The sequence below is a fragment of the Malaya genurostris genome, chromosome 1 (genome assembly GCF_030247185.1).
Source record: "Malaya genurostris strain Urasoe2022 chromosome 1, Malgen_1.1, whole genome shotgun sequence".
NCBI classification, from domain to species: domain Eukaryota; kingdom Metazoa; phylum Arthropoda; class Insecta; order Diptera; family Culicidae; genus Malaya; species Malaya genurostris.
The window spans coordinates 159,950,539-159,973,688 of NC_080570.1; the positions used below are offsets into that span (position 1 = coordinate 159,950,539).

General features: G+C 39.9%; 2 protein-coding genes across 10 annotated transcripts in view; both read right to left on the reverse strand.

Annotated features, from left to right (window-relative positions):
• Positions 1–23,150, reverse strand: part of LOC131426486 (uncharacterized) — a 570,323-nt gene that overhangs the window by 219,429 nt on the left and 327,744 nt on the right. The window lies entirely within an intron of this gene.
• The window catches only part of LOC131426489 (uncharacterized), a 31,182-nt gene continuing 19,308 nt past the window's right edge, over positions 11,277–23,150 (reverse strand). The window contains exons 1-3 of one of the 6 annotated variants that reach the window (XM_058589260.1): positions 18,354–18,586; positions 17,459–17,628; positions 11,277–12,406 (exon numbers count right to left, since the gene is read on the reverse strand). In XM_058589260.1, coding sequence (XP_058445243.1) covers positions 11,331–12,338 — 1,008 coding nt within the window. In that variant the 5' untranslated portion in view covers positions 12,339–12,406; positions 17,459–17,628; positions 18,354–18,586 and the 3' untranslated portion in view covers positions 11,277–11,330. Of the gene's footprint in view, positions 12,407–17,458; positions 17,694–18,110; positions 18,587–23,150 lie in introns of those variants that run through there. The other 5 variants (XM_058589261.1, XM_058589259.1, XM_058589263.1 and 2 more) reach the window with 5 other exon arrangements.

Below are 23,150 nucleotides of genomic sequence, written 5' to 3' on the forward strand. Positions count from 1 at the left end.
TTTATTCGATTATCCCCATGTTTTATGAAATAAAAAATAGTAATTAACGTTAACTTTGACATCATTCATTCAATTTATTTCGGTTTTAATATTAAAATGCACGAAGCTTGGCTTTAACCCCAATCCCAGTCCTTACGACGACCTAAGAATCGAGTTTTTTTTGTGTATTATCCTATACTTTCTTTTTTCATTCACAATAATCACACTAGCTTAGGTTGTTTTAGAAGGTGGTCCAGTATTTTTCTATTGGGTGAAGTTCCGAAGTGGGATTGCAGATCTTGTGGCACGAAATGGTACAACTTTCTATTACCACGCTCTAGCACGTCATTCGTGTAGTGGCATGATGCCAAATCCCTCCAGAATACAACAGTGACACCAGATAAGTGAAGGATCACAGTTTAAACTATAATTTTATTTAGATAAGAGATAAGCTGTGTATATCATCAAATTTTCCATACAAAATATATGGCGCAATGATGACGATTTGCGACTAGAATTTTAAATAGTATTTCATTTTATTACACTATGCACTATGCTATCCTGCTCATTTCTGCCCCTTAGGAGTTATTTTCAATTGTTAAACGCGGTCGATAATAAAAATCACAGAAACAGGGGCTAGACTTTTATATGATGAAATGATTCTACTATTTTTTTTTATTTCATTTTATTAATTTAGAATTTTTATCAATAAAATTTCTTTTGAAACAGCAGTTTTCATTGATCTGAGTCATTTGATAAAGTTTTATCTAGAATGTATTATTCATTTGGTAAGTAGGAACTTTTAAATCTTTCGAGCTAGCACCTCTTCCTGTTTTTCTCTGTTTCTCGAATTATCATATTATTCTTTGAAAAAAAAAAATTTAGGCTAGTCGGATGAACGAGTAGTGTCATGATGCCAAATCCGGCCAGAAATTCATCGGACCGTCGTGAACCTTCAGGAGAAGGATCGGTCTTCCAAATAAGCCAGTTATAGGTGTACTCCGACTTCCGGAAGTACAAATCGCTTGCCCAATTAAAAACTTCGACATTTTCTGTGGCCAGAGGTTTTGGGGAATACCACACTTATCCTTAGCATTCACACACATATTTCCTGGATTCTGATTGATATTCGCCTTCACACATGCCTCTCGTTATCCTTTATTTCGTTTCGTATTTGCAACCGTATTCTGTTTGTTGTCACGGTCTGAGAACTTTTGAACTTAGTCCAACTCGAGTTTAGGTACTCTGCTGGTGAAATGTAAAACTCACAACTTTGGCAGTTACGCGTGCAGTGTGGCATGTGGCACCGTTCTGTTGAGAACGCATTTCGGTTGAGTTCAGTTCAGTTTCCTTCTTAGCAATAAAAATGTCCTATATTCTGGGCTTCATCATCTTTGAAGAAATCATGCCGTTAGTTCATAATTCATATCAAGTCTATGTTATGCGTTTTTTTTTTTTCAAAATAATGTGTTTTTCATACGGATTTTCGAAGTTTTACCTATCGTCTGCATTTTACTCCATGTCATCGGAAATAAGGCTTGTCCGGTTCGAAATCTGGACCCCTCTAAATACGTATATCTCTCGAAATACTTCAACGCGTGAAATATTTCGCAGACTGATGATGGTATGTCTGTTCATTGTTCAAAATCAATTTTCGGTGATACTACAAGCTTCTAGATCGAAGATAGCGTCAAAAGAAAAGCAAATGCGAAAAGCGATTGTGTGCGATCGCAATGGAAATCCGGATCTGTCAGAAAGAAAACTTGTAAAAAAGCTTGACTTTCCAGCGAACATCGTCCATATCGTTCTTAAATCTTTCGATGCACGTTTGACAACAGCCTGGAAGATAGGGTGCGGAGCAAAAACGGATCTCAGGAACAATCAAAAGGGTGCGAAAGAGAAGCAAAAATTGCAGAAGAGACCAGATCTTGCGGTACGTATTGTGGCTAGAGAAATAAAAATGTCACCAACTTTCGTGCATACTTTCAAGCACCGGTAGAGGTATGAAGTCGTTCAAGGTGAAAGCGGTGCCGAACCGTAATGATAAACAGAATGTGATGGCTAAAACCCGGGCTAGCAAGTTGTAACGCGAATATTTGACGAAGTGATAATGGATGATGATAGACATTAAGCTACTTCCCGGAATGTCCCATAAAAATATTTGGTTTGGCAAGCGATATGCAGTTGTGGTCGAGCATTTCATCACAATTTTTGCAGTAAACAAGGAAATATACCGTGAAGAATGCTTAGAGAAGCGATTATTACCATTCCTACGCTGCCCTGACGCTCCCTCACTATTCTGGTCTGATTTGGCATCTTGTCACTACGTTAAAGATGTTTTGGAATGGTCCATGTTGTATCGAAAGAGGCGAATTCACCTAACTGCTCGATCGAACAAACGTTCGTAGTTTCTGCATGCAGACTAATTTAGTAACTGTAATTCTTTTATTGTGCAATTTGCAATTCGATTTTTTCAGAATTCTGAAATCATTAAACACAATAAATACTCTAAACTTTTTCTAGAAGACATTGAGCGCTAATAGAAGAGAAAAATCAGCAGTAATCAAAATTTTGAACTTCATTACCTCTAAAAAAATCTGATCAAGCAAGCAATTTGTAGTTGCCGGAAAAATCCTCATTCTTATCTATCTGTTTAAAAAATTATTGTATTACAACTAAGAGAGCCCGAAGCATGAAACTTCCAAAGCACAGGAAGAAAGTCGATTATATTTTTAGTGCAGAACAATGATACCTGCAATCATCCCAAAAGGGAGCTCAAGACGGCGGTCGTTCTCGACGACAAAATTCCATCTTCTATTGTCAGGTACTACTGCCAACATAAACAAAAACAGAAGTGGTATACCAGAGTAGTCAGATATGATTGGTGTTCATCAAATAACTTCTTGCATTGCGACAAAAATTTTATTCTCTGACTGAGAGCAGGTCGGTACTACGATGGAACAACAGAAATAATAACAACGAAGTTGAAAGTGGCTGTTGAAAGGGCGCACCGTTGAACGATGCACGGAAAGACGAAAATTGATATTTTAAGCTATTTTCTTTGGTTCGACTGGTGATGTGTTTTTCAATCAACAGTTTCCTACAATGCGATCAATTGGAATCAGCAGATTTTTGGTTGTCAAACAGTTAAATTTTACCCGTACATCGACTTTCCGTGCTAGACGCTCCAACCGAAACGGGAGAACGGGATCCAAAAGGTAAACAGCCCTACACCGATTGTTCCTCCTGAATGTCACTTTGCATTGTCGATTTAATGCCGAGGGAAAAGTTATTCTGTGGGAACCTTTTTTTTATTTTGGCAAGCGCCAGTCGTTTATTTTGATTTGCTTTCCGCGGATTTGCTCTGCTTTGGTATGCAAGCTTTGTCGGTTTGGAAAGTACGACTGAAAGTGCTAAAATATTGGCTCCGGAATCCCCGTTCTTTTCGGCACGGAAACTGTTGTTCTGTTTGATTACGTTTTATGTGTGTAGTGGCACGGTTCAAAAATCCAGCCAACGAAGACGACGGCGAGGTGATTTGACTTTCTGGTAATTGCTTCACACTGGCTGGCGCGCCGCTGTAATAAATTTCCCGAGCTAATCTGCTTCGGGAAATCTGCCGCCACTCGGTTTCTCAGCCAACTCCAAAGCTCAAAGTTTCGAAGCTTTCCCCCTCTCTAGGAAACTGCCGACATCAGATAAGAGTAAACAAACTCCCTCCCAGAAGTAAGACGACGCGTGCGGTCTTTGGCGCCGTTGGCTTGTTGAAGATTGGTGCAAATATTTGTTCAATTTCCTCCCCAATTTTTGGCGGAACAATTCGGTAAACAAACACTACGAAGGCTGTTCTGCTGCTGACGGCGATGATTGGAGAAAGGGGAAGACGGGTGGTGGGGGGAGGAGAGAAAATGACTTCCGTTCAGGAATTCCCCGGCAACACGTGGAACAGATTAAACATTACATTCTTGTAAGTGTTGATCACTTGTGCTTGTACACACTGTCAAATGCGACTAAAGAATTCAGAATTGAATACCGAGGTGACACCTTTTGAAACATTATTGACTGAAAACAAGTTTTCTGTATCTGATTTTTTATGATAAAATTCTGAAATCTTAAAATTAAAATGAGATTGAAATTTCAATTTTGATTATTTTAATAAATTGTTATTTTCCGACTTTCCGTGTTTTTAAATCTATACATAATTTGGTTTGATACCTAATTTGAGATTTTTCTAATTTTAAAACTTGTTACTACAACAGAATCTTAACGTTTTGGCGTGATGATTTCTATTTTTTTTAAGTTCTACTAGTGATGACATTCCGGCCGTTCCGATTATTCCAAGAAGAATGCTTGGCATTTCTATCGCCGATTACGAAAATTTTAGAACGATATTATGTGTTCTGTTCCGAAGCTTCATGCACTACTTAATAAGCCGTAGTTCCGGTGCATTCGGAGGATTGAAATCCTTCGGCACAAAGTTGATCTCATTAGCCACTCATTACTACTTCAAAACAACTTTCGAGAAATGGCACGAGTCTAAATCCAGCCAGAACAGCGTAGGACCACAAATGGAGTGCTCTGCTTCCTACTTGAGCAAATTGCTTGCCAAATCATGTATTTTTTTTGGCAAAATTCGACGTCATCTGCGGTCTTACTTTTTCTTGAACATCAAATTCATGATAAGGACGTTTTTTTTGCGTCTTACAGGAAAACTTTACTCAACTGCAGTTTTTTCACCACATCTCTACAAAACTGTTTGGATTCCTCTTTAAAGTTTGAACTACTTTGAATCTATTCTGGTAACGTTTTTCCCTCTGATCAACAGTTAAACGCTCGGTGTATGGATTTCAAGCATGAGTTACCGAAGGTTATACAATGCCCAGTTTCCTGCCGGTGGCACCGAAGAGAACCGGATCTCAAAGGTACGTGTGCAGAATTTGTTTTACGACCCAGCAGTTCTTTCGACTTAATTTGTCATTAATACTGACTTTTCGCCCAAAAAAAAAAATCGGCTGAAGTGCATGTATTATTTTCGTGGGAAATCAATCAGACATTTGTAGAATGAGTTATTTAAGAAGAACCGACTCAAAGTTCGAGCAATGGCTCATTCCTTAATATAGTCTAGCAACACTGCTACTAGTGGTCGTAATATGATTTGACTTTCTTTTATTCTGCTATTACGATTGGCCGGAGTTATTGGATGTCTTCACGACAGTTTCTCAGCTGAGTATGAAGATTATTTTGAATTGACAAACCATGTTCCAATACTAATGGTAACACTTCATGCCACAGAACAAAATGAGGAGCAGATGATGGACAGAAACCGACACCAGTGCTCCAAAGTGGTCTAGGGAGACTCTACGGAAATTGAAAAGATGAGACGGTCTTTCTTACATGAAGCGTAACAGTAACTGTTTTTTAGCAAAACAATGCAGTGACACACAAGAGCACTGAAATCAACGAATTAGGACTATAATTGAATTCCCTTCCCACCTTCTGCGCCCGTTTTGGCTCTTTCAGACTATTATCTGTTTCTACACCTCCAAAGTTGGTTCAACAATAAAATGTTTAGCTCACGGCAGACCATCGACACCCTTACTTTTAATTGCATGTCTAGAAATAGATGAAATTATGAGTGAAGCTAGTTTAGAGTGTATGCACAATTTCTTCACAATCTGTCATGGTGTTATCGAGATGACCGTCCAAGAACAAGAGCTTGGACAAAAAAAAATCGAGCGCAATTGTGTAAAATACTGAGAGGTTTCACAGATGGATCGCGAAATATTGGGCAATTCGACCATGAACCATGTGGTAAAATCGTTCGAGGAGGATCCAGGCCTCTAAGCGGCGAGATTGCAGCGAAAGAAAGGCAAACGCTATCCAAACCAGAGCTTATAAAAGTAATTTTAACTGACTCAAAATAGACGATAATGACAAAAAATAAATGTCACTCCGAGTTTCGCTTGCAAATGTTGAAAATCCATCACCAGTCAACGACACGAGTGGAATGGTAGTTTCAAAATTGTGTTCTTTCTTTTGTACATCATTTCAGTCATTTTCGGATTTTAGTGAAAATCGCTTACTGTGCTGTATCCGATATTCAACCGAAGCAGTTTTGAGGGGTATTTACTTTGATTTATCATATTTTAGCCACTCATTATATCAAAACTTCATAGATTTTCCCTACATCGAAAAAAGCATGAGAAGGAGAAATTCAGCTGATTCTCCCAGCAGACGTCGTATTGGTTTCGTCTCTGTCATAGGGGAGCAAGTGATGTTGGCATTGATACTCTCTTTTGTTGCAGTGAGTGACGAAAATGCTTCGTCTCTCTTCGTTTGTTTTGGATGCAAGCATTTACGATTGAGACAATAAAAACCCTTCTTAATCCACCTAGTGGTGTAATAATGCCTTTCTCGTTCTTCAAAACAGTCTCATGTATTATTTTTTTATCTTTTTATTAAATAATTTTTGACACTAATTCGAGCTCAATTTTGACACCAATTAATTCAGATTGATTCGAGTGGTTCACAAAAGCATGCTTCAGTGTTTATGTCAAACAGTCAGCATCATTTTTCCAAAATAGAGCTTGACATTTGCGTTGCCTATTTGTAATCAGTGATGCTAATCTAAAAAAAGCCTTCTTAGTCCACTTAGTGGAATTTTCATATATCTTGAAAAATCTCCATAGGGGTGGGTACATGAAATTTCCGAAATTTTTTGTGCCAAAAGGCTTAGAATTGCATGAAACGTCGAGATTTAGTGTCATCTCGAAAAAAAAATTTTTTGAAAAAGTCGACTTTTTGGGACTTAGAAAAAATATGAAAATTTTTCTAAGTCCCAGAAAGTTGATTTTTTCAAAAAAAATTTTTTTTGAGAGGACACTAAATTTCGATGTTTCATGCAGTTTTAAGAGTTTCGGCATCAAAAAAATTTTCGATTTTGGAAATTTCATGTACTCCCCCCTATGGTGCTTTTTCAAGATCGAAAATTGTCAAACCTTTACCACCGGGCAGCACCCCTTAAGCATGTCCGATTTAGCTCAAATTTTGCATGAAGGCTTTTTTCGAGGAGCTTAAACTTTGAAAATAGAAGTGATCCAAAAATTTTGGCACCCTTATATATAAAAGAGCTTTAAAAATCAACGTGTTTTGTCGGTTACGTCACATATACAATCATATCTCCGGAACCAAAAGTCACAGCCATTTGATCTTTGAATTTGATCAATGGCCCGACAGTAGCTTTCAAACGGGCCCAAGTTTGTTAAAATCGGTTCAGCCATCTCTGAGAAAATTGAGCGCGTTCAAATATCTTCGAAAAGTGCACACACATACACACATACACACACACAGACATTTTCCGATCTCGACGAACTGAGTCGAATGGTATATAACACTATGGGTCTCCGAGGCTTCGTTCGAAAGTCGGTTTTTCCAGCAATTCTAATACCTTTCTATAGAGAAAAGCAAAACCCTTCTTAGTCCACTTAGTAGAATTTTCATAGATCTTGAAAAATCTCCATAGGGGTGGGTACATGAAATTTCCGAAATTTTTTGTGCCAAAAGGCTTAGAATTGCATGAAACGTCGAGATTTAGTGTCACTTCGAAAAAATTTTTTTTAAAAAAAATCGACTTTTTGCCCCGACAGCAGCTTTCAAACCAGCCCAAGTTTGTTAAAAACGGTTCTGCCATCTCTGAGAAAACTGAGCGCGTAGAAATGCAATGCGTTTTGTCGGTTACGTCACTTATACAATCATATCTCCGGAACCAAAAGTCACAGCCATTTGATCTTTGAATTTGATCAATGGCCCGACAGTAGCTTTCAAACGAGTCTAAGTTTGTTAAAATCGGTTCAGCCATCTCTGAGAAAATTGAGCGCGTAGAAATACAACGCGTTTTGTCGGTTACGTCACTTATACAATCATATCTCCGGAACCAAAAGTCACAGCCATTTGATCTTTGAACTTGATTAATGGCCCGAAAGTAGCTTTCAAACTAGCATAGGTTTGTTAAAATCGGTTTAGCCATTTCTGAAAAAATTGAGCGCGTAGAAATACAACGCGTTTTGTCGGTTACGTCACTTATACAATCATATCTCCGGAACCAAAAGTCACAGCCATTTGATCTTTGAACTTGATTAATGGCCCGAAAGTAGCTTTCAAACTAGCATAGGTTTGTTAAAATCGGTTTAGCCATTTCTGAAAAAATTGAGCGCGTAGAAATACAACGCGTTTTGTCGGTTACGTCACTTATACAATCATATCTCCGGAACCAAAAGTCACAGCCATTTGATCTTTGAATTTGATCAATGGCCCGACAGTAGCTTTCAAACGAGTCTAAGTTTGTTAAAATCGGTTCAGCCATCTCTGAGAAAATTGAGCGCGTAGAAATACAACGCGTTTTGTCGGTTACGTCACTTATACAATCATATCTCCGGAACCAAAAGTCACAGCCATTTGATCTTTGAACTTGATTAATGGCCCGAAAGTAGCTTTCAAACTAGCATAGGTTTGTTAAAATCGGTTTAGCCATTTCTGAAAAAATTGAGCGCGTAGAAATACAACGCGTTTTGTCGGTTACGTCACTTATACAATCATATCTCCGGAACCAAAAGTCACAGCCATTTGATCTTTGAACTTGATTAATGGCCCGAAAGTAGCTTTCAAACTAGCATAGGTTTGTTAAAATCGGTTTAGCCATTTCTGAAAAAATTGAGCGCGTAGAAATACAACGCGTTTTGTCGGTTACGTCACTTATACAATCATATCTCCGGAACCAAAAGTCACAGCCATTTGATCTTTGAATTTGATCAATGGCCCGACAGTAGCTTTCAAACGAGTCTAAGTTTGTTAAAATCGGTTCAGCCATCTCTGAGAAAATTGAGCGCGTAGAAATACAACGCGTTTTGTCGGTTACGTCACTTATACAATCATATCTCCGGAACCAAAAGTCACAGCCATTTGATCTTTGAACTTGATTAATGGCCCGAAAGTAGCTTTCAAACTAGCATAGGTTTGTTAAAATCGGTTTAGCCATTTCTGAAAAAATTGAGCGCGTAGAAATACAACGCGTTTTGTCGGTTACGTCACTTATACAATCATATCTCCGGAACCAAAAGTCACAGCCATTTGATCTTTGAACTTGATTAATGGCCCGAAAGTAGCTTTCAAACTAGCATAGGTTTGTTAAAATCGGTTTAGCCATTTCTGAAAAAATTGAGCGCGTAGAAATACAACGCGTTTTGTCGGTTACGTCACTTATACAATCATATCTCCGGAACCAAAAGTCACAGCCATTTGATCTTTGAATTTGATCAATGGTCCGACAGTAGCTTTCAAACGAGTCTAAGTTTGTTAAAATCGGTTCAGCCATCTCTGAGAAAATTGAGCGCGTAGAAATGCAATGCGTTTTGTCGGTTACGCCACTTATACAATCATATCTCCGGAACCAAAAGTCACAGCCATTTGATCTTTGAACTTGATTAATGGCCCGAAAGTAGCTTTCAAACTAGCATAGGTTTGTTAAAATCGGTTCAGCCATTTCTGAAAAAATTGAGCGCGTAGAAATACAACGCGTTTTGTCGGTTACGTCACTTATACAATCATATCTCCGGAACCAAAAGTCACAGCCATTTGATCTTTGAATTTGATCAATGGTCCGACAGTAGCTTTTAAACGAGTCTAAGTTTGTTAAAATCGGTTCAGCCATCTCTGGGAAAATTGAGCGCGTAGAAATGCAACGCGTTTTGTCGGTTACGTCAATTCTTCCGTCTGATTCGTCCTAACAAACAAGGAAGCGAACCGGACTTCATATCTTCAAGTTAAGGAAGATGCCTAATCGAACTCATAAACAGAATATGGTAACGAAACCCCTTACCGGAATAGTCCTAATAGACGACGTGTTTTTCGTTGGCAAGTCCCACCTGAATGTTCCGATAAATTAGTCAAGAATTCAGCAACCCGTTCACAAAGACCAGCACCATCAACGGCCAAATATATGAAGAAAAATGCTTCCAGAAGCTGCCTGCTGCCCTTCCTCCGGTCCCACGAATGTGACACTCTGTTTTGGGTTGAACTGGCATCGTGCCACTATGAGAGACCGGTGATGGAACGGTGAACTTCGCCCAATAGAAAAATTGTGGGCGATTATTATCAGCGCGCTCCGAAAATCAGAGAAAGGTTTTCAAAACCGACAAATTTGATGGGTAGCGAAAAGTCCAAGGTGCAGTCAAAATTATTCTCCGAACAGTGAAGAAAGCTTCATGGGTTATTGATTTTTACTAGGTATTTCTATTGTCAAACTCATTCAAACTTTATCTGCGCTTCGCAGTTGTTCGCAACCATCAAGTGTCAAGGTAGTCACTCAATAAACTAAACATTCAATCAAACTAGCAAAGGACCAATTTCCGGTTCTAATCCTTGTCTGTCATCGTTATCGCTTTTGTCGTATTCCGTTCGGTCCCGACTGCCGATGAAGCGACCTAGCTCTACACCTAGACGAAGAATCAGGAGGCAGGAGCAGCACAGTTTTCTTCGCACAGTTTTTACCGAGGGACATGACAGGTGCAAAAGTTTTTACGTGTGTGTTCGTGTGCTCCGTGTGCACCGGAAAGTAAGCAGTTCTTTGTTCTTGTCTTATAAAACGACGAGACGAGACTGTTTATCATTTTATCGTTGTTGGTGGGATTAAAAAACGCTTTCTAGCATCGAAAAAAAAAACGGCACACCATGCCAGTGCGTGACGGGTCAACTTGTTTCGCATCGTATCACAGTTTCTGAGCCAAAACAAAAAACCAGCGGAACGGGGCAAAAAAATACAAGTAAACTGGTGTCGTCACTGAATTTACACCCGGGATTTGCTTGTTGTTTTTTTACGAGCCGAAAATATGGCGAAATATGGGAACCAATTTGTGTTGTCATCAATTGCCAATGAAATATGTTTTTTTTCCGGATCGGATTTGGAACAGTAAAAAAATCAAGGCCTACTAACGGAAAAGTCACAGTTGATTGGCAATTCTGCAGTCAACTGGCGCCTGAAGCGCTGCAATATTTGCAACAATCGATACAACTGTTGGAACAGCTTCGAGAAAAAAAAGAGGGAATCAACGAGCAACGGAAAGGACGTGATATCTAGGCTGAATGTGTGAGTTTTTGTGCTTTGTTTTGTTTTTAGGTGAATATGACGTGCGAGGAATTCAAAGTTCGTGATGATGCCGATTATGATTTTGCTAGTTTCGTGCCTGTGTGCAGTCTATATATTTTAAGTGGCGTGTGCGCGGCAGGGCAAAACTAAACGTAACAACATTAAACATAGTTTATGTATTTCAGACCACGCTAGGTTAGAGCATTTGATTTCAGGGTAGTATCAAGCTGGAGCGATGATGCCGGCTAGTGTAGGACCGCTGGGGTCGACGTTGGACGACGACTGTGACCGGTTGCTGCTGCTCTGCCTGTTGCAGTTGCAAAAGTTGCCGGGAACTATCCAACGATTGTTGGATGCGAAGAAGCGCCAGCGACGATGTTGAATGTGACGTTGCCAGACCTCTCGACGATCGTCTTGTTGGACTGCTGGAATCGCCGGAACAGATGTCACTAAACTGAACCTGTCGACGTTGCTGTGATGAAGCCCGGCGAGACCGGTTGTAGAAACTTTCCCCGAACCCCGTTGACGCGGCTTCCGTGGTTGCCGTGGATGGCGATTTCGATCGGTCATCAACGGTGGAAAGTGATGATTCGGATCGGGCTGCGTCTTGACAGATATGATCAACTGTGGCCTGATCAACATTCGTTTGCTCCTCTTCAAAAGACAGTCTCGTTTCTTGTGACGTCGAATCAGGGGTTGAAGCTAAAATTTCATGAGAAATCACAGCAGGCTTTGTGCTGTTTGTTTCGCTCAATTCGCTTCCAGGTATTTCTTCTTCCTGCATTTTCCCCGACGTGGAATCAACTGATGACGGCTCCTGTATTGACATGTCCAACATGTCCTCCACTACCTCCTCAAGCAAAGGAATTGAAGTTTGGCTTTTAGTTTGAGTCGAATCTTCCGCTGCAACAGAAATCTCTTCGCTCTCGTCCAACTGAGGCTTGTCAAACACCGAAGTGGCTCCCGGTAAGTTTTCAAACGCCCCGACTTCACAGTCTTCCTCTCTGATCTCCGAGTGAACTGTGATCTTTTCACCGATCAAATTGTCCGAATCTTCCTCTACGTACCGCCGAACGGACTCGCAAAGGGGTCGATCCAATGCGAACGGTGACGGTTCCTCTCCGACGGATGGTCCCGAAAGTGTCGACAGTGAAGTGGAGGATGATTTAACTGACAAACTTTCAGGAATTGCTACTTCTGCTGCGGCTGCTGCTACCATCAGTTTAGACTCTCCGGGCAGTGCTGCCAGTATTCCCGCAAAAGTGTGCCGGCCGACATCGGATGGTGCTGTGAAAAAAGAAAACGACGCCAAAAGAAAGCAAATTTTGAGATTTGTTAGAATCGGTGCCACCCCCGGATCTGATTGGGTCACAAAGCCTCGTGCAATTTTTTTTTACAGCTCGGCCATCACATCACAGAGTTCAGACGGGTTAGAGTGAATATTAGGGCTTGTCAGACAGGCGGTGTTGGTTAGTAAAAGCTGGCGAAAAAAAAAAATGGAGAGCTTTTCAACATGCCATTCGCAAAAACATTCCGGTGAACAATAGGGAAGAGCCAAAGAAATTCCGGTCCCCGCAAACGGAATTCGCTTCTCGCCGGGGTGACTTGAAGTGTGTGTGTGTGTGTGTGTCGAATCGAGTTCGTATTTCTGCGTCGCATCATCAAATCCAGAGTTGACAGATTATATGATGAATGAGGTCTAGGGTGCCGGGTGCTTCGTGAGTTTTGTTTACGGAAAATTTGCGATACGGCTGAATAGAAGCGACAGAAGCAGTCACAATTAATCAGCAGTAATTTGTCACACTTCCACTCCAACGCAACGCGCGGTGGTCCTTCAGGCAAGTTTTATGCCTGTTTCCGGGACACGTGGACGACTGATTACGTGTTCGTTTGAATTCGTTTGAACACGTGATTAATTAATGTGCTTTTTCGCACAACTGGGAACTTGACCGAGGGGTCCTGGCGACGAAACTAGAAATGCGCGCTCAATCGGAATACGCAAATAACCTATTCCCGTGCTCTCCGCACAACCCGTGAAATCGATTGAACATTCGACATTCGGTCCAAAACAAAACTATGAACTAGTTTCCTCCTGTTCGGTGCCGGTTGATCGGTTCGTTCGCAAACGCGTCAACCGAAACAGAACAGAATGCACTCTGCCCTCGCCGCCGGAGCAAGCAAATACCGCGCCAGCTGGTTGGTTGGAAGGGTAAATATTGACTGATTGCGAGAGACTAGGGGAATCAATCGGTCAATAAAACGGATGGTTTGGCTTGTTAGCGCGGATGTGTGGTTTTTTGTTTCCATCCTTTTCTTGCTTTCTTTGCTGAACCAACATTAGCTAGCTAGATGCGGCTGTTGCTCGAATGTGCCACTGCATAGCAAATAGGAAAATAATGCGCATCGGGATGTGACGGAAAATAACTGATTGAGTTTCTAACACAAAATGTTCACGAGAAAAAATTGCCAGGAAAAAGGGTTCAGAAAAAAATCTCGAAATTTTTCAATAATACACAACAGTTTGGCAAGCTATTTGTAGACGCTGTTTGGAAATTGTTTTTTTTTTTTGGGGTCTTTTATTAGGATCCAAACTACGAGCTATTTGAACTTCTTTATTTCTACTGCATTGAATGAGGAAAAATTGATTTTTACAGTGAAAACTTGTTTAAAGACTGTCCCAGAAAGTATGGACGCAACTAAAAACCGCTGCCATTTCGCAATGGTTCAGAATCTGTCAATTTTTATGGCTGCGTCCTGTTGTTTACACTCTTCTCTAACCACTTGTGCAGTTGTTTATTCGTTTCCATTAGTTTGTTTCGAAATGCGTGAACTTTCAGCAAAACAACGTCGAAAAATTGTTTACAAATTGTGCACAGAACTCGGAGTGTCACTGAGAATGATAGCAAAAATGGAAGGAGTAAGTGAAAAAGCCGTGCGAAATGCAATCAGGTAGTTCGGTGAGGATAACACCTTTGAGGATAAACCGAAAACGAGTCGAAAAAAAGGTTCTGCTAGCCCTCAGTTGGATAAACGTATACTGAAGGCATTCGAGCAAAACAAGGAGGTTTCAGTTCGAAATGTGGCCAAAAAAGTGGGCACTTCGAAGCCAAATGTTCTTCGTGCTAAAGAACGTTTGAATTTTCGAACCTATAAGAAGCAGAAACAACCAAAACGTAGTCCGAAACAAGAAGCATCGATTAGGCCGAGGGTTTGAAAGCTGTACAATACGATTCTTGCAGGAAATTTGAACTGCATAATCTTGGACGACAAAGCCTACGTAAAACTCGATTACAAATCCTTGCCGGGACACAATATTATAAGGTGCGAGAAGGGCAAGTGTTAAACCAGTTCGAGACATCGATTGAAGTCGAAAAATTTGATAAGAAAACTATGGTCTGGCAAGCAATTTGTAGCTGCGGTAAGATTTCGAAACCCTTGATCAGCACTGCTTCAATGAACATCAATATACGAAATATACATCAAGGAATGTTTACAAAAACGAACGACTTCTACCCATGATTCGAAGCCACAAGGATCCTGTTGTCTTCTGGCCAGATCTTGCTTCTTGCCACTACTCGAAATCAACGGTAGAATGGTATACTACCGAAAATGTCACTTTCGTCCCAAAAGACATGAATCCACCAAATTGCCCACAACTTCGATCAATTGAGGAATTTTGGGCATTAACGAAGGCACATCGTAGGAAACATGTCTCGGCAGCCGAAACCATTCAACAGTTCGAAAAAGATTGGAAAAAAAGTATCAAAACTTGTCGCCAAGAAGTATGTACGGAGTTTAATGATGAACGTTCACAAGAAGGTGCGCCAGCTACTCTACAATGGCTAAGTAGCAAATGTTGAGAGTAATATTCAGTTGTTGTAGTCTAATATTATCAGTATATCGAATAGAATTTTAATATCTAGCACTTGTGAATTATTTACAGCGAAATCAAAGTGCGTCCATATATTTTGGGACAGTTTTTAAATGATGTAAAGGAACCTAGCTTTGAACCTAGTATATTTGAAAGTTTTAAAATTTTAGAAATAGTACTTTCTGACGTCGGATGTCTTAAAAATTCATGAAACATCAAAATCTGGAGTTGGCTCGAAAATAACCTATTTTTTTAAATATTAACAAAGTAATTTTTCTAGATTCCAGAACCGATTTTTTTCAAACATTTTCTTTCGAGATAACATCAGATCTCGATGGTTTATGAATAGCTGAGACATCTTTCATTGAATTCGATTTACGAAATCTCTACCAGTCGATGAAAAAGATCTCGTTCCGACGTTGACGTTTCAGGATTTTCTGAGACATCTGTCAAAAAAGTATTTGTCCGAAGTTATGCGAAGGGGACGGGTGTAGCGTGATGGGTGAGTCGATGCCTTTCACGCAGCCCGCCTGGGTTCGATTCCCATCCCTGCACATAACAGTTCGGCTGAAAAGTTCGTATCGTTTAATAGAAACACACATTTTTTTGCCAAAATTCGTTTTTATTATTCAACATAATTGTCATCAGAGGCGATACAGCGATTATAGCGATCTTCCAACTTTTCGATACCATTTTTGTAGTACGATTTGTCCTTTGCCTCAAAATAGGCCTCAGTTTCAGCGATTACCTCTTCATTGCTTCTAAATTTTTTACCAGCGAGCATTCTCTTGAGGTCTGAGAACAGGAAAAAGTCACTGGGGGCCAAATCTGGAGAATACGGTGGATGAGGGAGCAATTCGAAGCCCAATTCGTTCAATTTCAGCATGGTTTTCATCGACTTGTGACACGGTGCATTGTCTTGATGAAACAAAACTTTTTTTTTCTTCAAATGAGGCCGTTTTTTTTAAATTTCGTCCTTCAAACGCTCTAATAACGCTATATAATAGTCACTGTTGATGTTTTTTCCCTTTTCAAGGTAGTCGATGAAAATTATACCATGCGAATCCCAAAATACAGACGCCATAACCTTACCGGCCAATTTTTGAGTCTTTCCACGCTTTGGGTTCGGTTCATCGCGTGCAGTCCACTCAGCTGACTGTTGATTGGACTCCGGAGTGAAGTGATGGAGCCATGTTTCGTCCATTGTTATATATCGACGAAAAAATCGGTTTTATTTCGATACAACAGCTCCAAACACTGCTCAGAATCATCAATTCGTTGTTGTTTTTGATCGATTGTGAGCTCACGCGGCACCCATTTTGCACAAAGCTTTCTCATATCCAAATATTCGTGAATAATATGTCCAACACGTTCCTTTGATATCTTTAGGGTGTCAGCTATCTCGATCAACTTCACTTTACGGTCATTGAAAATCATTTTGTGGATTTTTTTCACGTTTTCATCGGTAACAGCCTCTTTTGGACGTCCACTGCGTTCATCGTCTTCGGTGCTCATATGACGAGTACGAAATTTTGCAAACCACTTACGAATTGTTGCTTCACCCGGTGCAGAGTCTGGATAACACTCATCAAGCCATTTTTTGGTATCGGCGGCACTTTTTTCATCAAAAAGTAGTGTTTCATCAACACACGAAATTCCTTTTCTTCCATTTTTTCACAATAACAAAAGTAGCTACACTCAAAATGCAATATCTCACAAACTAATAATCAGACAGCTGTCAAATTTATACACGTATCTTTTGAAGGTTGGTACTAACTGAAAATGGTATGGATTTAATTCTAGTGGCGCCCTCTTATAGAAACGATACGAGCTTTTCAGCCGATCTGTTAGGGTCAGAAAATTTTTCTGGCCCGAACAGGTGAATGACCTTAGGGTTAAAACCTCTATAATCGAACAAAAAGTTATGAGTTTTTCAATGCAATCATCTGTTTTTTTAATGTGAATTTTCAACGCGGCACGTTGAATCCTGCATTAAGAAAAGACCTAACTGTATGCTGCAAATGTCTAAGGAACACACTTTGTGACAATCTGGCAACCCTGCAGAAGGCTGTCCTGTGTAGTTCTCCGTTATATTCTATGTTTGATCTGGTGGGCAATATTTTACTGATAATCCGATTGATTAGTTAGGGTTTGCATATATCAATTTTTTAGTTGTAATCGTATTAATGTTAGTCCGGTTATATCTCTGACATTACCTACCCACATTATTGTTTTTTGGCGGCACTAGATCGACATAGTAGAGAATAAAGTCACTTGATTTGAGTGTATTCAAGTCATCTATATTCGCTTTACACTAGTCCAGGGCCAGTGCAAAACAGAGTAGGCCGTTAAAAACGGTAAAAGTTACCATGAAAATAATGATTCGCGTAACTTTACTCAAAATGAGAATTGAAATTTAGGGTCAATAAAATCAAGTCTAAGTTAGACCAAAAAAAAAAATAACTTACTTTCAGCAATCGATTTGTGGCAAGCCGCTGCTTCCAAACAATTTAAACACTTCTATTTCCAGTGTACACTGAGCACGTTCAAAGCGAACTGGATAATTCATTATTTTCCCGCAACTTAAAACTATATTCACATTTTGCTTCACTCATGGGCGCATGCATAATAAAAAACGCTTACAAATGGAAAATTCTTTTGCATTAATGCTTGCACCATTAATTCTATACACCGGGCACAAAACTAGTATCAAATTACAATATCATACATTTTCGCTTTTGCAATTTCACTCTCCTGGTGAACGGCGCACATACACACACACACACACACACACACACACACACACACACACACACACACACACACACACACACACACACACACACACACACACACACACACACACACACACACACACACACACACACACACACACACACACACACACACACACACACCGCTATTGACGATCGTCACTCATCATCGCTCATGATGGCACAGAGCCCTGTTGGATGATGATATGGTAAATAAGAAGCACTGAATGAAGAAACTTAATCGGGTCGACTTTTATTTCCGATATTTCCACTCCGTTGGAGCTTGGAGACTTTCCCGAATCGAATTACACATTATTTCCATTATTTATTGCGATTTCAAACTCACAGCCTACTGACAAATCATAGAAAAAAAACACCAAACTCGCTTATCATTCGCTTCCACAACCGGCAGGCAGGCAGCACTTTCTGTGATTTCTGTTTGACACCAAAGCAAAGCGTCGGTCGGACGTGTGAGGTACGTGCCCGAGCCGGCTTGGCATGCGGCTATTCTGTTCCTCTTGCTCCAACTAGCTTCCACCAGGGGAACTGAACCGCATCCGATTCACCTTTGCTCGTTTGTTTCACTTACTAATAAATCAATAGCTAGCGCGCGCGTCCTGTCCGCGCGCGGCTTTAATCAACGGAACGCGAATCTGCAGTAGTAGTATCTGGGCCAGTTTTTTCATTCCCGACTGTCGACGGTAAAAAAAAAATAGAAAACGATAAGACAATTACACCTGATGATAAACCGAACGCTTCCAAAGTCCCGAACGAACTGAGCGAGCGGGCTTCGCCGTGTTGGAAGCTAGAACTCCCCAGCTAGAAGGGCTTGGCATGGTTCGTTTCGGTTCTATTGGTATTGGGTGGCAGCACTCAGCAGCACAGCAAACCCCGAGCCCGAATGATTTTGCCAAGGCAACCGAAAGCGACCAAACAATCAACGACGACCAGTAGTCGATGACAGTCACTCAGTTTTGGTAGTAGATCACATTCGCACGGAAACGGTGCCATACGACGACCGGTGACGAGGACACGGTCTGATGAGTCCCTTTCATTTCTCAGCGCGATATATGCAAACGTGCACGGCAGAATGAACACCGTTATTATGCACGTGCTTCTACTGGCTGGTGGCTCGAACGAATCAGCCGATCAAAACAAAGAACCGGCGATTAGTGCAGGCAGAGTGTTCATTTCTGTCAGTCGGTCGGAGTGCGCGCGTCTGTTTTATGCCGTTGCTATGCCAAACAACTTGCAAGCGATGAGTGACGATTCTCGTATGCGGGTTGGAAGGAAGGACGCGGATTGGAAAATCAAAAAAGCGTAACAAAAAGCTTACGGTTTTCCCTTCTGTTCTGATGTTGGCGGTTTCGCGTCGGTGGTACGGTTCTGGTTCTCCCTTCCCTTCCCTTCCCTTCGAGAATCACCAGCCGAGATTGGTTGCACCCGGTCTGTTGTAGACTTCGGTTCCGGTGGCATCTAGTGCGGAACGATTCTGTTATGATATGTTATGAGTTCGCATTCTTGGGATCGTTTCGTTCGTGATGTAATGCAACTATTGTTTGAAGTCAGTTACATTCCAGCGTGTGAAACAGATTTGGAGGGCGCTTCATTTTTAGCTTGTTATGTTTGGAAAGAAAAATTCAAAAATACCATTATAGAACTGAATTTTTTGGGGACGACTTCGTGCTTATTCCTTAAAATTTGATTATTTTCAAACATCAAATCATTTTGAATATGAATATAACACACTTTTGTACCCGTGCATTTTCGAATTCGATGAAACTTCAGAATATGATAATCTGAACCACTTTATTGGGTGGAGTCACTCCACCAGGATGGCAAGTGACCAGAAAAACCGGGAAAAGGTCGGGAATTTCGTTTCACCGGGAAAAACCGGGAAAAAGTCGGGAACTAAAGTGCAAATCCGGGAAAAAAATTATTGAACAATAGAACGACCTCGAAATGAGTGAACCAAACGAACAAAAGCTACCGCCGACACGAAAGAATACAATTGTTGTTGACTTCAGGCAGTGCAAAATTCGACCTTCGATACGAGAACTTGAAGGTTTGCTTAAGGAGCAAATGCATCTTGACAACGTGTGCATTAACTTCAATGCAATAAGACAAATAATGTTGTTTACATCCAGTTTTATAAAGAGTTGGATGCAATTCAATTCGCAAAAGACAATAACAATGTGCACTATGTGGAGCACGAGAACATTAGGGACAACATTCCAGTATATATGGAAGATAGTGCTATAGAAGTGCGTGTGCATGATCTTCCCTCAAGCGTCATCGATCCTTATATTCGCGCAACTATGTCCCAATACGGAGAAATTCTCTCTATCGAAAAAGAAAAGTGGAAGAATGTTTACCCCGATATTCTAAATGGCCTACGTTTGTTACGCATACACTTGAAAAGGCCTATACCTTCCTATGTGATTTTCGGTCAAGATACAAGAATTCCGTGCAAATCACTTGTTACCTATGACAATCAGATGGCCACATATCAATATTGCCAAAAAGCTGTTCACTACGGTAAGCCATGTGATAAACTGGACAATAAGACAACTACACCAAAGGACAGCGGTGCTTCCTTCGCACCAACCCCAATCAACCCCAGTACACCTGTGACAGCCACCAACAACAATGAAGCATCCCCTTCAACGAAACCATCCAACGTATCCCCTATAGAACAAAGTACACCAGCTGCAGTTAAGAACTTACCATCCAACCAACCAGCAACTGCAACCAATGTACAACAAGGCGCATCTACAGAAACTCTCAACGAGCCCAAGACTACAATCAACAAGGAAAACGAAAAGAACACGGAAATCACACACAACACCGACGATGAAGCAATGGATGATGAGATAAGCCGCGGACGAAGTGACCCCCGATCCTGGTTGGATGGAAATGGAAACTCATCTCCCCCTAGAAAAAGGGCGACTACGAGATCCAATAGCAAAAAAAAATTTTTTTAAGTAACAAAAATATAAGCCAATCGGCCACGTAAAGCTTTTACGCAAAAAGGCCAGAATAAAAATTTTATTGCAAAGCAAAACAACAATACGTCGAACGGATGCATTTGCTGAATTTCTAATTAATCTATATATATATATATATATATATATATATATATATATATATATATATATATATATATATATATATATATATATATATATATATATATATATATATATATATATATATATATATATATATATATATATATATATATATATATATATATATATATATATATATATATATATATATATATATATATATATATATATATTTATATATATATATATATATATAAATGCAGAGATTATTCTTTGTAATCGCATCACTTAAGAACGGATGGACGGATTTACATGATTCTTTTTTTTTTGTTTGATCAGTTTTTACCCCCACCGGGTTCGTACGTAATAAAAATTAGGAAAATTTGCCGGAAAAGTGGGAAAAATCAATAAAGTTGTTTTGCATGGACAATGGAATTTTCCGTTGAAAATGTCGTCAATGATTGCTAGATCAACGATAGGTGTTTGGCGCATAACGAGTTGCACAACTGTTTGGCCGTCGAAGAAAGGGATACTAGATCTTTGAAAGAATCTTTTGGCGCGAAACGAGTTGTTTTGTCTTGAGATTTCACATGCATGCTTGAATCATGTGTTTCGTCATTTCGAGCCACGTGCTTAATTGGGTATCAACATTATTGCTTGCCAAATGACTCAATAACGGAATGCATATGTCTGTTCTAGAAAACCGCTGTAGGAAGGAGAAAAAGTTCTGATATCGTTTACCAGTTGATGGATTGTGTGTAATGGAGTTAAATAAATAATATTGATCATTTTGAGCGCGAGTTTACCAATTAGAAAATTTTTGAATGAATCTATGAAAAGATTGTTCTATAGAAGCGTCAAACTAATAGATTTTCCTTGCATTTTGCATTTAGCGCACACAATAAGTGGCAATTAGATAGCAATGATCAATATGATTATCATAATGGATTTATGCTGCCATTTTATATTTCATATTCTGAGAAGAATGTTCAAATTGGTAAGATCAATATCAAATTAAAATTTAAGCGACGTCTCTCTAAGGAACCAAAGTTCCACAGTACCTGACAGGCCCGTGTGGGGTTTTAAGAGACGGTTCAAGGGACATTTCAAAAGAACGGGAACAGGGGGTGGTTCAAGAGGTGGGGGGGGGGGGGATTCAAGGAGGGTGGAAAGTCAAGGTGTTGAAGGCGCACAAATTTGAAAGAAAAGTTAAAGTACTCTATTGTTCATGGAACCTAATGTTGAAAAATCTTCCATTGTGGGTATGGGGGGAGGGGAATTTAAAACCTCTATACCCCCCCCCCTGCGCACGGGCCTGGTACCTGAACAACATCCACTTTATTAGAGCCCTAAAGTACGCGTGGCACTTTTCGGAGCCCTAAAGTACGCGTGGCACTTTTCGGCAACTTGAATATTCCAAACAAGTTCTGAGAAAACTTTCTCGCTGCTCAAAAACTTTTTAATTTTGGTGATATTGCTTTTTTAACTAAAGCGAATGTGTGTCGAATTCCGTTTATTGTAGGTTAAGTAATCAGAAAAATAATGGAGATAAACGTTAACTACTTAGTCGTTTGACAATTCTGCTGTCCGAAAACATAAATTCGAACAAATAATTTTTGGGAGAGACGAAGTTCGACGGGTCAGCAAGTCTGTATATATAAAAATGCAGAGATCATTCTTTGTAATCGCATCACTTAAGAACGGATGGACGGATCTACATGATTCTTTTTTTGTTTGATCAGTTTTTACCCCCGCTGGGTTCGCACATCAAAAAAATTAGGAAAACTTGCCGGAAAACTGTGAAAAATCCATATTAGTGGATGCATTGTGTACAATGTGGATAAATAATGTTGACTATTGTGAGTTGAACATATCAACATATAGAACGATTTTTAACGAATTAATGACAGGATTCTGCTGCTGAAATAATGAGGACAAATAAAGAGATTTTCCTTTCATTCAGCATGCTGAAGTTCATTCAGCCGCTTCGAGCAAATTTTTAAGGATGGATTACAGGATGCTTAGGCTGCTTATGACATCATGAGATTTGTAAGCTGCTTAAGCCAAATCATTCCATGTTTCGAACTTTGTATTACTTGACCAATTACCAAATGTAAATCGTGAATACCATATCTGGAGGAGAAATCGTGGCATTCAAAAACCATTACTACTACTGTTTTATGCATTGGCTTGAACGATAAGAAGAATACTGGTATTATCACACCTCATGTTCACTCCGCTAGAACAGAAAAATTGCACATTTTTTCATATAATTCTCAAAACCGAACTCAGCGCAATTCGTTAATTGTACATAG